We start from the raw sequence: 16,040 nt of genomic DNA, 5'->3' as shown, positions 1-16,040 counted from the left end.
AAAGAAATGTGATTGTCAGCAGGGTCAAGGTCTTGGTTGCAAGGAAGGCAGAGTTATTTATACTGAGGTCACAAGAAGGGAACCATCCAAGCCAAAATAACTTCTGCAGCACTTTAACAGGAAAAATGCTGTTAAAGCCCATCGGACCTGGCCCATTTGCAGCAGGGGAGATCAGCAGTGAAATGACCATAGCAGAGTTTTTTCACAATATCTTACTGCTCTCTGATGTCTCAGGGGACAGCACTGAGACCACATGGACTCTTTTCGGGTGTGTGCATACCTTGTACTTCCCCAGGAAGGGGTGCCTCCCACCACTTATCAGCATGTCCTCATCTCGATCCAGCATGCACCTCACTGCACGGCCAGTTCTGTGAAAGAACACAGGTTTTTAGGCAAAGCCTAAAACTGCACAATACAGTTCCTGCAGAACAAGGCTCTTTGTCTTTCCAGGATGGCAATGGACAGTCAAGGATAAACTGCTTGGTTCATATATTTTACTCTTAAGAAAATGGCAAGACTGAGTAAAAAAAATAAACATCTCCAAAGTTGGGACCTGTTTGTGAAAACTCTTGCAAAGAGTCTTCTATTAAAAAAAGGATAATTTCTTTTAGAGATAGATGCTAATAACTGAGCAATCACTGTTTTCCAGGCTATTTCTCAAGGCAGTCTTTTGGCTTTGAAAAAGACAATGCCATAGGAATTATATAATAATGCAAAGTACTAAGTAGCCTTCAATTTGACCTTGTTTTTATTATTTGCTTATTTATTATCAAGGAGGAAAACAAGGGGGAGAAAAGAAGTGGTTCTTAATTTTCTAACAATTTTGCCTTCCAAGTGCCTGTCTTCAGGTTGTACCAGTACCTAGCGAATGTCATATATTATTTTTGTAGCCTCTAGGATGTCAAACATTGGTTTGGCTGGCTGAGATAAAGAAAAGAATGCAAATGTATTACTGATTAATTAGAGAAAGCAGATTGTTTGCTCAGAACAGAAAAAAAAAATAAAGTCAATTTAAAAACAGAGTTTCATTTTGCCTGTCCTCGTCCAAAGATATTGTATCAAACTGCTGCTGTGTTGCAAGATCCCTCCAGCTCGGCCAGCAAGGGCAGAACTCTGAAGGGCAGGGTACAGGCAGGGCAGTAATGTCACCTCAGAGGCCATGTCCACCCAAAACCTGCACAGTTAAACATGAGCCCACAGCAAACTCCTGAAACCAGGAGCACATTTCCAATCTTCTCTTTACAAATGGTTGCAGCCTAGGTTAATTCCCTGAGCTTTTAGGGGTTTTAAAAGTGTGGGTTCCAATACCTGCCACCATTCCTACGAAAAAATCCCAAGAGGGAGTTTGCAGAAGAGGAGACATATAATGATGCAAGACTGGTGTAGTAGAGTTTTGAACAAAGACATTCTCATGCCTCTATTAAACAAAACACAACAAAAACCAAAAAACAAGCAAACAAACAAACAAAAAAAAACCCACCACACCAAAAAAAACATGGCTGGTGCTGGATTTTGAAATGATTTCGGGTGAAGTGAGGGAGAGAGGGAAAGGCAAATAATTTGAGATCCAAGAGCACCAAAGCAGTAAAGAATAAGGAGGTTTTTTCCCCTTTCTTATTAAAAGCTGACATTCCCACATAAACTTAGCCCCTCTGGGCAGGTTCAATCCCTCCTACCAGCAAAGAACCCATCAGACACCTCCTTTGGGAAATCCCAAGCTTGCTGTAAGTTGTACAGTAAGAAGACATGCAGAGTATTGAAAGTGCTCCAGCAGAAATGGTGCTCCAGAAAGAGGCAGCCTGGGACAGTCTGAAGGAAAAAAATCCCTCTTCCTCCACACCCAACCTTACTTGAAGGCTGCAACAGCCACTACAGATGTCAAAATAGTACTCCTAGTCTCTTTTCCTCCAAATCCTCCTCCCATTCTTTTCACTCGAACCACAACCCGATTTGAAGGCACTCCCAGTGCATTAGCAGCAAACTCCTAAAGAAAAACAAAACAGCAGGACATGTAGGGAGCTCAGCTGGTGTTAAGAACTAAATGCCAACACATTGCCTTCCAGAAACCATTTCAACAGTGCAAACATTGGATTTGATGCAATTGGAGCCAATAAGCCCAGCATTTGATCTCTGAGGGGAAAAGGCACAGTGCTGCAGCACACAGGGCCAGATTCAGGAAAAGATTGACACAAGATGAGGTTACCAAGACACAGGTCCTGTTTAGCACAGGATTTGACATCCATACCACCTTCACTGCACTGAGAGACCTTTGGACAGTCTTGGTGAGCCAGTAAACAGGCCAAGGACACTGCATGGTGCCAATAGCCAACCTCACGGAGTGGGGAGTTGGTGTACAGCCAGTGGTGTCACCACCTTTCTTTCTGATGTGTCATTCAAGCATCATGTCTCCTGAGCAGCTGGGACCCCTCTCCAGAAAGGGCCAAGCATGAAATTCCTCTTAACAAAGATAAGTTGCCAACAGAAATATCTCTGGCACCTGGAAGGAGATTCAGGACTCCAGTGGGATGGATAAGGACAATAGATCCCATAACCAGCTCTAAGCCTGTGTGGTTTTTAATTGAAGAATAAAATAAGAGCAACTATAAAACAACCATTCATCTAGTCTGAAACTGAGAAGCAAATGCCTTTTAGGCACCAGGTTAATAAGAAGTACCTGTGTCTTCATTGGGTTTTGGGTTGACACAAAGAGTTCCATCTCACCATCTTCCCCCTTTGGCACAGCCAAAGTACAGTGAGTTTCCAGGTAGAAATGCTCCTGACCACCAAGGTACATCTCTCCTAGAAAATTGAAATAAATGCCCCACAGAAAGGGGTGTCCCTGGTGTTATAAGGTGTTACCCATCACATGCTGTCTTCAATCTACTGCCTTCTGTACATATGATAAACGACAACACTTTGCTTTCCCAGCACTGGATATCACTAGCTCTAAAATTGACACTTCTGGTTCAATGTTTAAAAAATAGCAAAAAAATAAACTCAAAACAAAACAACAAAACACAATGAAAATTCAAGACATGCTTCCTTTCCACTTTCTGTAAATCTTAATTATAAAACACAAGTGGCTCACATTTCAAAAATAAGTCTGCACACCTTGCCATGGATCCACCATCTCTGAAGATGCAGTATTTGGTGCCTTTCAAAACTGCCTCAAAAATACCACTGAGATAAGAATAAAAATAAATCAAGTACAGTCTTGCTGAGTAGATAAAATACAAGGTTACAGACTTTGAAACCGGAGAACAAAAATAGAAACCCAAAATGCCTCAAGATGATCTAACTGGGAATCAACCCTCTATCACTGCATGAGGCTCTTTCCAGGACATCTTACCTGACAGTGCTGAGGGTACAATTTCCAGTCATGCTACACACAATTAAATGTCAGAAGCCATCTCCTTTCTCAGTCATGGCCCTGATCTGTTCACTGTGGCCCATTTGCCTAAGATACAGCCATACACCAGATTAAAGGAAATTGGCTGTCTATAAGATTTAGACCAGACTATGGTCTGGACAGGGAAAAATTTCAGGAAAGGAAAAAAAAAACACTTTGTAGAATAATTGCTCAAGAAAAATGTGTCCTTTCATTGAAAAAAGAGTGTTTTCTGGGGGCACAGCTGGCAACATCCAGGTCCCTTTGAAACAATAAAATTTGTATATCAGTGTGGAACTTTGTATGAAATTAATTTAGTCCTGCAAGACTTACTCTCAGTATCATATGCAAAAAAGGAGGCTGACAGCTTGAATTCTTTTGTCACAAACTATACTATTTTAAAAGTATTTTTAATGCTTATTCTCACCTTCCAAAATGTGATCAGATTCTTCAAATCCTTTCTTCACATCTCCCTTATTAATCCTCTTTATATCCTTAAAGAAAGATTGTTTCTCAATTGCTTCCTAGGAGACAGAATCACACAATGACATTTTTGTCTAAGTGGAATGAAATCAAATCTTTCTCTAACTGAAGAAGAAATATCCAAGATAAAAAGCACAAGAACTTATCAGACACTTTCTAAGGTAGTTGCCAAGAGACTTGACTAAAAGCAATACAAAATAACTTTTGGCAACAAAGCAATTTCACAACCAGCACCATAATTGGACAATCTTAAGGTACTCCTTGTGACTCATTTTACATTGTGGACCCAGAACCTTAAGGTCTGTAACCACCAGAGCTATAACTTACAACTTATATTAACTCTTGTCTGTAGCCCATAAGGTGGGAGAAAGGGAAAAAAAAAACCTAAACCAAAACACAAAAAACAACCAAAAAAAAAAAAAGAAAAAGGGAGAAAGAGAAAACGAAATCTCTCAGATAAGAACTGCAGAAGTAGTTAGTTTCTGAGCTAATATACAGGGAAGTATATAAGGGAATTTTAACAAAGGCATTTTTCTTTTGCCAGAACTGAACCTTTCCATAATGAAAACAACCCCCTACCAAATAACAAGCAACAAAAGCAAAAAAAAAAAAAAGCCAGTACGTTTTTGGAACTCTCATGTTCCCTGATTGAATGAACAATTAAAAGCCTCAGAAAAGGCAAAGGTCTCACACATTGTTTGTTAATCCACAAATCACACAAACAACCGAAAATCTGTGTCCTCAGATGACAGCACCAATGTCTGCACAAGACAGTGCACTGACTCTACTTGCATGAATACAACTCACATTACAAAATACATGGTACAAAATACTATTAAAAACATCTCATTAGAATCCTATGTTTCTAATTTCTCCACTAAAAATGGCTTCATACATTTTCCTTTCTCATTTCTAGAAATGAATGCTGATTTTCCTTTCTCATTTCTAGAAACGAATGCTGTGTAGATATCATTTGCTTTTACTATCTCATAAGGAGATCTTGTCAGCAAATTTTCTAGTTAAAAAAGCATGAAATGATCATACTTTGTTGATATTAATTTCTTCAGCTTTGAGAAAAGCCACTTAAGGACTGTGTCCATACAGTTCACAGCAGGAAGTGAACTCCCAAACATTAATTTCATCAGCTTAGAAACTAGACAAGTGGTCTGCAGAAATCGCAGAAGCAGTGCAGTGACAGAGCTAGAAAAGACATTTTCACACCTTATTATTGCTTGTTATAAATGAGATACTGAAGAGGGAATGGATATCAATGAAGCCAGCAGGGTCACACCCGAGAATATTACAAGCAAGCCTCTGTGGGTAAGAATATAACTCACAGTAACCTTGCTTATTCAAACAATTTTCTGTTGAGCGCAATATTATCTCCCTGAGCTTGGTTTATTTGTTTCAGCTTTAAATAGCACAGAAAAAGTTTATGTACTCTAAATCAGTAGAGCACCAAAGATGTACCTTCTTTATATTTAAATACAGAAATTATTCCTTTTATCAGTATCCTGCTGCACCCACAAACACAAAGAAAACCTGGGGTTAAGTAACAACATGTGTGAGAACAGAACTAGAGAGCAGGGGGTCCCAAGCCAACTGCAGATGCAGAACTGAGCCATCTTACCTGAATTGTGACAATAGGTTGAAGTTCCTCATACTTAATCTTCACAGCTTTAGCTGCTCTCCTGGAATGTTCCTGTGTGTCTGCAAGGACTGCACCAATGATATGACCCACGCAGGTGACCTACAGGCAAGATTGGGACCCACCATCATTTGGGGTGTGTGTTTGCAGTGATGAGAGACTCATGATAATTCTTGATTCCTTTTATGCCGTTTGTTCAGACCAGTCTATTAAAAAACAGCCCAGGGAAAATAATCCCAAGCAAATTTGGACAGCAACTGAGTGAGTGAGCCTGTCCCAGGGGGCTGCAGCTTAGAGAAGAATTGTGCAGATAACAGAGGAGAGGGGCACAGGGCAAAGGGACTTGGGCCTTATTGAATTTGGCACCATGATTTCTATTGACCCCAGTGCAGTTAGAACTATCTCTGTATAAGGTAGAGGACTTGACTGGACAGTATGAGAAATGTTATACCCCGAGCAGCATGATTGAAAAAGGCTGTTTTTAGCTACATACCACATCCTTAGCAAAGACAGTCTCATCATTAGCGATGCCAGTGATGTTACTTCCAGGAACATCCTTGGCCGAGACAAAACACACAAACCCAGGAACACTCTGAGCTTCAGATGCATCTACAGAACTAAGGAAAGAAAGAGAGACAGTGTTATTTCTCAAATTTTTTTCTTTTTGTAAGCAATTATGAGATTCCAATACAAATTCAGGCCAGATTTCCTCGAGTTTGGCTGTGTCACATGAATATCATGTGAGACTTTGACAGCATAACATCTGAGACTAAAATAATTTGGGATCTATATGAAAATGCTAATCCTGACTGTGAAACTGATCACCAGCCTGCTTCTTTGGACTATGTCATATATCTTTTCCCTAAGACATATCTGAACATGATCCAGTTGCCACATGTACTAAAGATTCTTTGAGGACAAGTTGGTGTTAGTAATGCTGTGCCTCCACTGTATTCCTAGCTGCCATGATTCTTGCCATAAAGGCAAGGGTATGGATAAATATGAAATTTTAGTGCAGACATGTATCATCTGCCATGGGTGATTCAGGGAGAGGATCAATCATAAGGAAGCTTCAGGGGTTTTAAGGGGATGCAAAAAAGTGATGCTCAAAAAGAGAAAAACCTTCATGAAAGGCTTTCTTTGGAAATCAGCAAAAGAAGTATCTAGCCAAAATGCTTTTCTGCTTCAATCATACATAGATTTAAAATTCAGTGACAAAATAACTAAAAAAGGGCAATATAATTTAATTTTTATATGGAGAACTTAGTAAAACTATATTACAAAAGACTTTCAGGATCCTTTTGCAATATTCTGTACATTGGCTTTACAGAGAAACAGTTGTGAATAGAAGAGCTGAGGCTTTGATTTTGCTGACTGAATGATTTATTGCCTTCTGTAAATTGCTGCAATTTTTCAGCAACTTTAGATTCCTAAAACTTTGACGTAAACTGTGCCTGAAAGCAGCTGTTAATACATCCCAGTGAGCCACCGACTTTTAAAAAAAGACATTAAATGTATGAATGAACTTTCCCACATGAATCCCTAGACAGCAGGAACTCAAAATTCTATTTTTCTTTGGAAAGTTCTCTTTCCTGTGTTTCTGCAGCAGTAGCTCAGAAACAACCCCCTAACACTTTCCTTTAGTTACAAATGCAGAGGCAGCTGGTGTGTGATTTACACTTGGTGCTCAAAATCCAGCTTGGATGAAGTGGAAGTTTTCAGAGTCAATATTTTGACTGCCAAAATAATAGGTTGAGATACTTTTGTCCCCTGATTAAATATTCTACTACTTCCTCTACAGAATGCTACAGGTTTGCAGCCTGAAATATGTGTACACAATGGAAATGCAAGAGAACATGTACAGCAACTTCTAGAAAACACTGCATGTTGTGGTCACAGGCATGCATGTGATGCCTTCTCTATCTCCCCATCTGCCCTGGTGGTAGTAACACCACTTAAATAAAATGTCTGCATTGCACATTGCAACACCTAAAAATTAGCTGTGAATAACAGAGCAGTTTCTTTCATAACCTGGGAGTCAATTACTACATCTGTGCATCCATGACCACCATGCTGCCCACGCCACAATGGGAAAGCTCTGGACAGGAAGCCTAACTAGGCAGGAAGTGTTGCCTAAGGAATGAACAGCACATTGTAAGGATGACACGAGCCAGTGAAACACAGTGTCCCACATCAAAGCAGCTAAGGGCAGATGAGACCCTGCAGAACCATCACCATATAAACAAAATTAGGGTTTGTGGGGGCAGCCAGTCCTGCAATATGACAGCATTAAAATTCAGATGAGAATGTAGATGGCATTACCTGCCAGGATTGGCCTTTAGGAGTTGGTTATTCACTATTGTTACAAATTAGGTACCAGTCATGCCCCGGATAGACAAGATGCTTTCTGAGACAGCTGCACTTCCAAATACTGACCTGTCCACCTTGCTACAGCCAAGCACAAACAGGGCTACACCTCACAGCTGAAGCCAATTCACAGATTACTTTTGTGAAGAGGGCTTGATCAGAGCCAGTGCAGGCAAGCACTGTGCAAGGCAAAACCCAGTGCCCACAGCTGACTCACCAGCAGGAGAGCTGGTAGAATTGCATCTTACAACCTAATTTTTTAGGCAGACGGAAGGAGAATCTTCAAGCTACATGCTCTCGTTAGTGATTAAAATGACATCCCAACCTCTATGGTGCTCTCCTACCCTGCTCCTCTTTAATCCTGCATGCCTGACTATAAGAGATGGGAAATGCAAAAAGTTTGGCCTAGTCTGAGGGCTTTTGTGCTTCAGCAAAGCCCAAAGTTTGGTGTTGGTTCCCTCACAGTCCCAGTGATGCAGACTTGCAAGGCAGCTGTCACACACAGAGCTCGCCTCCATGTAACAATGTGCAAAGAACTGGAGTTCCCACCTAAGCAACACCTTTCCCTCACCCACACCCTGACAGATTGATGTTTTCTAAGCCACCAGGCACCAGATGCTTCCGATGTTTGGAAGGGAGAAGCGACACTCACAGGATCTTAGCGTGGGCCTTAGTGCTGGTCACCAGCGTTAGGTACAGCTCGTTCTCATAGTGAGGGATGTCATCGCAGTACACAGCTTCTCCACTGGCTTGTTTGGCTGCTGAAACGTGCACCAGAGGCCTGCCAACCATATCTTCCACAGCCTGCCCCTTGGGCACTTCCTGCAGCAAAACACATGGCTGACTGTTGCTGGTTTGGGTGGAAGGGGATGGAAGCATTGATGGGAGAGCAAAAGGCACTGTGAGACATTCTGGTGAATGGGATGGGGGCTCAGTTCTGTGTGAAAGGAAGGTAAACAAGATGCCACAAGATGTGGCTACACAGAGGGGAGCTGTAGGGAATGAAGTGAAAGTAATTTGGGTTTTGAAATTGCTATAGAAGGGAAGGGTTTGATTTCACATCTTGCATAAGAAAGTTCAAGTTCCGAAACAATTCTACTCTCAAAGTTAAGAGAATGGGTCACTAACAGAGAAGTAAGAAAGAAGATTCATCCTGAGTGTGAAGCCTGAGAGATGTCAAGAAAGGCAGGCTATAACTGAGGAAAGCAGAAGGGGAATTTCAGTTTGGATATAGCTGGGTACAGGAGGAAAAGCAATTTTTGTAAAGCCCTCAGCAACAGAGAAAGCTTGGGCTTTCTTAGGCAATAATAAGAAAGAACAGTATCCTAAAGTGAGGAAAGGATTGAGACCCAAATACAAGCTTCATGCATGGCATTATCAAAGTTTATGTGATGACCATACTCAGGGAGACAAGAAGGTAAGAAGCACAGTTTGAGCTACAGAAAAGCCTGCATCTGTGTCATACTGGCACTGCTACTTACTTGGGGAAGCTGCTACTTACTTGGTAGAGCTGGGCATTTGCAATGGGATCTTTGTGAAATAGCTCTGTAGCACTGATGTAGTTTGAAGGGACAGGCTCACACGTAGTTTTCTGCCAGAGACATATTAAAGAAAATCACCTTCCCTTCCAACTCCTTTCTCACATTCCCTAGTAGCTCAGGATATTTTCCATTCTCCATCTCCCACTTCAGGTAATCCATAATCTACTGAGTTAAAGGCAAATGAGGCTCATGCTCTGTGCCAAGAACAACCACAGAGCCACAAGACCTCTTGTAATGCAGCAAAGGGGAGAAGTCCAGGAATCATCCTGTGAACCACAGAGCTACACCCTTCCAACCACAATGGGAGGGTGCCACGAGGAAGCAAGTGGGAAGATACACAAGTCACTATTATGCAAGCAGTAGAGCAGCTCTGGCAGCTATTGCGGCATGGATTTTGTCATCAGGCAGGTCTCTGCTCAAATCTGAACCCTCCCCGTGCCTTCCCCACCAAGGCAGTACAAAGAGGTTCTCCTTCCCCAGATCTGCCTATCCAAGGAGCTCTCACAGTGCCACTCTTGCTCAGTTTCTGAATGACTGTCAGGTAGAACTTGAAGAAGAAGCTGAGGGTCAGCGTGCGTCGGAAATCCACCATGCCCCCAGGAGCTGAAGGAGACAGATCCATCTCACCCGACAGTAAGCGGCAGGCATCCTGCAGCAGCTTCTCATTCCAGTCTCTGTAAGGGAACAGAAGTGACACAGAGACCTTGTTCAGACCTAAATTCACCAGGGCAGACTAACTCTTCTGACACAGAATCCCAGAATATGATGAAGTGGAAGGGGCCCATAAGGACCATCAAGTCCAGCTCCTGGCCTTGCGCAGAACAGCCCAAGGGTCACACCATGTGCCTGAGATTGTTGTCCAAATGCTTCAACTCTGTCAGGCTTGGTGCTGTGACGACTGCCCTGGGGAACCTGTTGCAGTGCCCAACCACCCTCTGGGTGAAGAAACTTTTCCATGATATCCATCCTAAACCTCCCCTGACACAGCTTCATGCTGTTCCCACGAGCTGTCAAGCAACACCCATCAGTTCTATCTGTTCATAGCACATGTGTGTGCTTTGCTCTCATCTTGGGCTCGTGTTACCTTCCCTAAAGATTTGGCAAAGCTATTGCATGATAAAAGCACTGTTTTTTCCATCCAGTTTTAAATGAACCCAGTTTTGTAGGTCATGAACACATCTAGCTTTTGTCCACTTCAACTGATGAGTGAATTTGGCAAGAAAATGGCTCTCTGAATGAGAGAATGACATGCATCTTTGAGGGTAAGGCATACTGGAGGAAGCAAGGCATTACACAAAACACACTGCTGCAGAAGCATAACTATACTTCTTCCCCTTTCTCCTCTGATGTACTTTTAGAGAGGATTTAGGATGTTTTAGCTATTTAAACTGCTCCTGTAAAAATCAGCACCGTTCCATTAGACAGTCTTTTTATCACAGAAAAATTCCTACCTGCCAGTGAGTTCCTTGCAAGTTTTTAGTGCCAGGACAGTGGTAGGAGCCATTCCTCCATAGCTCAGTTTTATCTCCTTCACTCGGCTTGTGCCATCTTGGAACAGGACTCTCAACCCACAGGTCACAATAGCAATATCATCCTCACGACGAGAAGCCTGCTTGAAAGCTGAGAAGTATTCACCCTGAAAAACAGGAAAATATTTCTGTGTCCTCTACCTTGGCATGCTTTGGAGTGTAAATGTGGACAAGCTGTTTAACCTATCTGTATGTGCATGAGCTACTCCAGGGAACAGTATCTGGTTGATTCATTGTGCAGAGCCAAGCAGGATGTATTTGCTCTGGTAGCACTGTTTATTTTCATATAATTCAATGATTAATTCTAAGGTATCAGTTCAGTGGTTGTTACCAAACTTAGGACTGTGGGGGAAACAAGCTTTGACAGAGATCTGCTCATGCCTGTCACATTTTTCCGTATTTTAAGAGGAAGAACCAAGACAGAATGTTTGTGCATAAACTAAATTACAGTTTCTCAGCAAGTTTTTCTTCCTCCCAGGCTGCTATGCTAGAAGTCTAATTAGTAAAACTCATATTCTAAAACCCTTCCCTTCAGAAGTCTTTGAAATCTGCAAGAACTGAAGTCAGTAATCACACATGTCTCTCAGTTCTAGAGTAGACCAGACTAATTAATAAAAGAAAATTTAATCTGTTACAGGAAATAGAATTCTCAGTTACTATCCTGGACTCCACAGAGCGAGGAAATTCTTGTAAATGCACCAGCAGCTGTAGTGCACAAAACTCAGCAGCTTTCTTATAAAGAGTGGCTGCAAATATGAGATTAACACTACCAAGATGCACCATGTAATGGTGACACCCTGGAGTCACAGCATGGTCAGTCCTCTTGCCTGTACTGCAGGTGAGGACAAATTGCTGTTCAGGCACCCTGTAGACTAAGAGAGGAATCAGATCTATGTCTTTGCACTGCCCTTCTGGAGAGTTTTCTGACAAGTTTCTTCTCTAATAGCTCAGCCAAGTGACTCCACACAGCACAGTAGTCTGCTTCATTAATTATTTCTAATCTGAAGTGGACAGCAATCCTTTCATTATTGGATAGAACAATTTCTCTCCTCTTGACAATAGCAACAGTTTCACAAGAGGCCCCTTTTGTGCATCAAGGACTTGTTACTAAGATATAACTGAAGGGTGTGCTTCATTTCCTGAATTCAACTAATTACTCAGCAGTCAGTAGATAATAGCAGAGGAGCATCAATAGCATCCTTCCAGTGAGGACGTTCTGCCACTCTGCTTGTTAAAACAATTAGCTTTCAAGAAGGAGAAAAAGCAGCCTCATCTCTTACTGTGCAATCAAGAGATTTCCAATAACATGACTGCAACAAGAGGGCATTATTGCCTTCACTCCTCACAGGACACCTTAATTTTCTTCATTCAGCGTCCTGTGGGAGGAAAGACACTCAGGACCTTTCCTCACTTGGAGTGTAGGTAACTGAACCATCACATCACATGCCTGCCTGGGTCTCTTGGCAAACATCAGAGCATGTTAATTCTTTCTGTTGTTTGGCCAGTCTTACCCTGGGTGTGACAAGTTCCATGAATGCAAGGCATAACATCAGTTTCAAACGAAGATAAGTAAAAATAATTCTATCTAGCTGTGTGCTGAAACAGCCCTGCTTTCATTCATGAAGAAATCACAGTTGCAGAAAACTTTGCCTGCGACATGCCAGCACCTTCAGACACGCCCTGAAGAACTTCAGCCTCCTTATTTGTGAGCAAAGATCAGCCGAGAAACCATGAAGTTGAGAATTCAAAAGTTGTTTCAGTTTTTCAGATCAATAATCTGCATGTAACCTAGGACTGCATGTAAACATTTGTTTGTTTTGTGAAATTGCCATGAGACTGTCATATGGATGGAGGAATAGAGTGTTTTCCATTGGCAACCTCAACCGTATTTCTCATTTTGGCAAAAAGTGATGCTTTTATGACAAGTCCAAAGAAGGATTGCCCAGAAATAGATGGAAAACCCACCATAAATAAAATAATTTTGTTCCTTTAGTAGTAAAATAGGAAATTTTGAGAGGATAGACAAGGGATTTATTAGTTCTTTCCCATAATACAATGGCATTTCAAGTAAATCAGTGTTTTCCATTTATAAAGAAAATACATCACCATACTGCAAATCCTTGCATCTTATGACTTGGAGCCACAACCTCTAAGAAGGTAAGCACTTTCATAAGCATAAAATTACAGTCTGATGTTCTCAGCCCTAAAGGAAGAAGCGGAGTTTTACTTCTTAGGCACTGAATCAGTTGTGGTTTATGCTGCTACAGCCGAGAAGTGCTCATTGTTCCATTCGAAGCAAGTTGTGCAGCCTCATTGGAAGTTGCAAGTCCACATAGCCAAAATGCCCTAACAGTCAGTCCTTGTGGTTTACATCTTGCAAGACAAGAATGCATAAACTGAACTTCCCTTTTATCCATACAGACTCTTCCCCATTTCATTTCCCGTATCAGCTCACAGGAATTAAGCTGGAATCTTTGGAACACTGACTTCACTCTACATCTGAAATTGCTAAAACCTTTTCTGTTCTGCTTTTCAGGCAGAACTTCTATCACTGGGAACAATATTTTGACACTTCATTGTTACCAAATGCACTCAAAAAGGTTCAGATAATAAAGTGAAATTTCTCTTCCTTGCAGTAGAAAAATTCTTGGGCTTACCATACTTTATCATAGAGCCCTGCTCCCCTTGCTTGTGAAGAATAGTTTGCTGCTGAATTTTCTCCAAATAATTCACTTGCTTCCTGGTCCATTCGGGACTACATAAGCGTTTGGGAGTCAGTCAGGAAAAAGGTGCCTAACTTTGAAAACAACACTTAAATAACAGCATTTTAGCTCCACAGACAGTAAAGTTTTTTCTTACAAACTTACCTTTTTGCTGTAGGGTATTTCAACAGAGAGAAGTATTTCTTCAGGCTTAACTATTGTCTTTCTGTAGCCAGTGAAAAACTTCTCATCCATCGTGACCGTCCTTTTTCCCTCTGTAGAGCAAAGGGACATCAATGGTGAATAAATGAAGAATGGCAATAGCATGTGTGGAAAAGCCTTCAAACCACACAAATCACTCTTGATATGATATCTGATTTCATTTTTCCACTCTCACCAAATCAGGAAAATCTTTCTCACATTTATTTTGGTATTTATGGAATCTAACAGCTTCTGCCTACATATTAAATTTTCTTTGCACATGAACTGACCAAAGAGATCTCCTTCCTTCTTTATTTAATTAAAGCTGAGCTTCCAGGTGAGCCAGTTTCCAACACGCTAATGAAATCCCCCTCTTTCTCCTTTCCACAGCCTGCACACAAATTAGCACTCAGTCCACTGACTGGACAGTCCACTTACTTCAAGGATCCTATTTTTAAAAAATTTTCCTAAGAACAAGTAAAAACTGAGATGCTTGGCTTTCTTCTTAGAAAAAAACCCCAAGTTTCAGTCTTTATCAGAATAAACCAGAAGGATTAAAGTATGACAGTGACAGAAACTATTTAATACCTATTATTTTTCATTAGTACACATCTTCAACCAGCTCTTCACAAGGACGTGCCTGTAAGTATATACACAGTACCAGACATTCCATCTGGCACGGAAGTTCAAAATTCTTTAGGAAGCCAACCTTAGGTCTAGCTTTTGGACTTCAGGCTCAAAAAGTGTGAAAACACAGAAGACAGACTTATAACATTAATTTCCACTTTTAAGTTCTGGCCTGACCTAACAACCCATGGCAGAGGGCTGCTGACTATCCCACTCCCCTGAGTGCCACAGGGAAACGTAAGTAACTTACCTTTTGATACCAAAGTCAGTTTGCTTCCACTTGCCATTAACACAGGATTTAAATCAGAAATTGGGCTTGCTGTCATTATGTTCCCACCAATAGCCTAGAGTGAAAATAATGCATCAGATAGTTATTACAAGTCTAAGCAATTTTTGGCCTTTAATTAATTGGGAAAACCCAAGCCCCATGAAATCAGATGCCATCTCAGACAATATTAACATTTGGCTGAAACAGATTTAGAACAGTGTTTTGTAAATGCATCAAGACTACCTTATGTTCAAACCTCATATGCACAACCATGCTAAAATTCAATCGCTGTACCTGCTGTTAAGGGAGGATACATGAAACTAAAAAGGGTATTTTCAGTAACAATCAGGAACCGAAGGTTTTGGCTCCAAAACAAAAGCATGGCACAGTGTCTTGTAGAACAAAAGTTCTTGTTTGGTAGGTTGGTTTAACTGCTTGCTTGATATTTTTTTCTCAGAGCACATGGAGTTTGAACACACCTTCCCCTTTAAAACTAGAGGAAAATTTGCCAGATTTGATACATTAACACTATGACTGCCCTAGTTGTCACAGCAATATATACACACCTGCTTCTTTGAAGTTTGTCCAGCACTCTAAATACCTTTTTTGTTAAATTAGTCAACTCTCACTACAGTTCCCCCCACTTGGTGATAACAGCAATGGAAGACCTGGACAACTACCATGTTTCCCTCACTTGCTAGATGTGTGACATCAGTGCAGCACAGATACCAGCTGAGACCCCACCACTTTCTGGGGTTGATTTTTGTGTGCTGGTTTCTGTCCCAGGGTTTGCAAACGTTCTCCTGTGAGATGCACAGAGCACACCAACACTGCATGAGGCAGGGCAGCTCCTCAGACTGAGCCTTCAACTACAGCCCCTGGTGCTCCCGAGTCACTTACAGCCACATTCCTGATCTGTGGCCCTGCAAACCAGCGCAGCTGCTCCAGGACAGCCTGGAAGATCTCTGTTTTGTATGGAGGAAGGTCTGCCACTGCTTTTTTCATCACCTCCTCTACTGACTTCAGGGTACAGGCAGCACCGATGGTGACCCCTGTGAACAAACGAAGGAAAAGAACCGTTGTTCTCCAAAATTTTGAGGTAGAGAAGGACAGTTACTGTGTCTGCAAAGCTTAGATGCCACGGAGCTCAATTAGACCCTCAGTTACACCAGACTATTTAGAATGCACTGCATGTCAACATCACATCCTCAGAACAAAATTCACCTTTAAACAACAGCTCATGCTGGTGCTGTCTCCCACATGACAGTAACACACCACCCTTTTGC

General features: G+C 41.5%; 1 protein-coding gene across 2 annotated transcripts in view; it reads right to left on the bottom strand.

The window, feature by feature from the left end:
* Positions 1-16,040, bottom strand: part of XDH (xanthine dehydrogenase) — a 52,285-nt gene that overhangs the window by 14,996 nt on the left and 21,249 nt on the right. For both annotated transcript variants that reach the window (XM_068185962.1, XM_068185963.1), the window contains exons 12-24: positions 15,655-15,806; positions 14,737-14,830; positions 13,824-13,933; positions 10,879-11,063; positions 9,933-10,101; positions 9,388-9,477; positions 8,539-8,708; positions 6,013-6,136; positions 5,502-5,621; positions 3,816-3,912; positions 2,675-2,799; positions 1,851-1,984; positions 281-368 (exon numbers count right to left, since the gene is read on the bottom strand). In XM_068185962.1, coding sequence (XP_068042063.1) covers positions 281-368; positions 1,851-1,984; positions 2,675-2,799; positions 3,816-3,912; positions 5,502-5,621; positions 6,013-6,136; positions 8,539-8,708; positions 9,388-9,477; positions 9,933-10,101; positions 10,879-11,063; positions 13,824-13,933; positions 14,737-14,830; positions 15,655-15,806 — 1,658 coding nt within the window. The remainder of the gene's footprint in view (positions 1-280; positions 369-1,850; positions 1,985-2,674; positions 2,800-3,815; positions 3,913-5,501; positions 5,622-6,012; positions 6,137-8,538; positions 8,709-9,387; positions 9,478-9,932; positions 10,102-10,878; positions 11,064-13,823; positions 13,934-14,736; positions 14,831-15,654; positions 15,807-16,040) is intronic.

Source organism: Anomalospiza imberbis, chromosome 3 (assembly GCF_031753505.1).
Source record: "Anomalospiza imberbis isolate Cuckoo-Finch-1a 21T00152 chromosome 3, ASM3175350v1, whole genome shotgun sequence".
Classification (NCBI taxonomy): domain Eukaryota; kingdom Metazoa; phylum Chordata; class Aves; order Passeriformes; family Viduidae; genus Anomalospiza; species Anomalospiza imberbis.
Note: the sequence above shows the minus strand (reverse complement) of the source record. Positions and strands in the feature narration are given on the sequence as shown.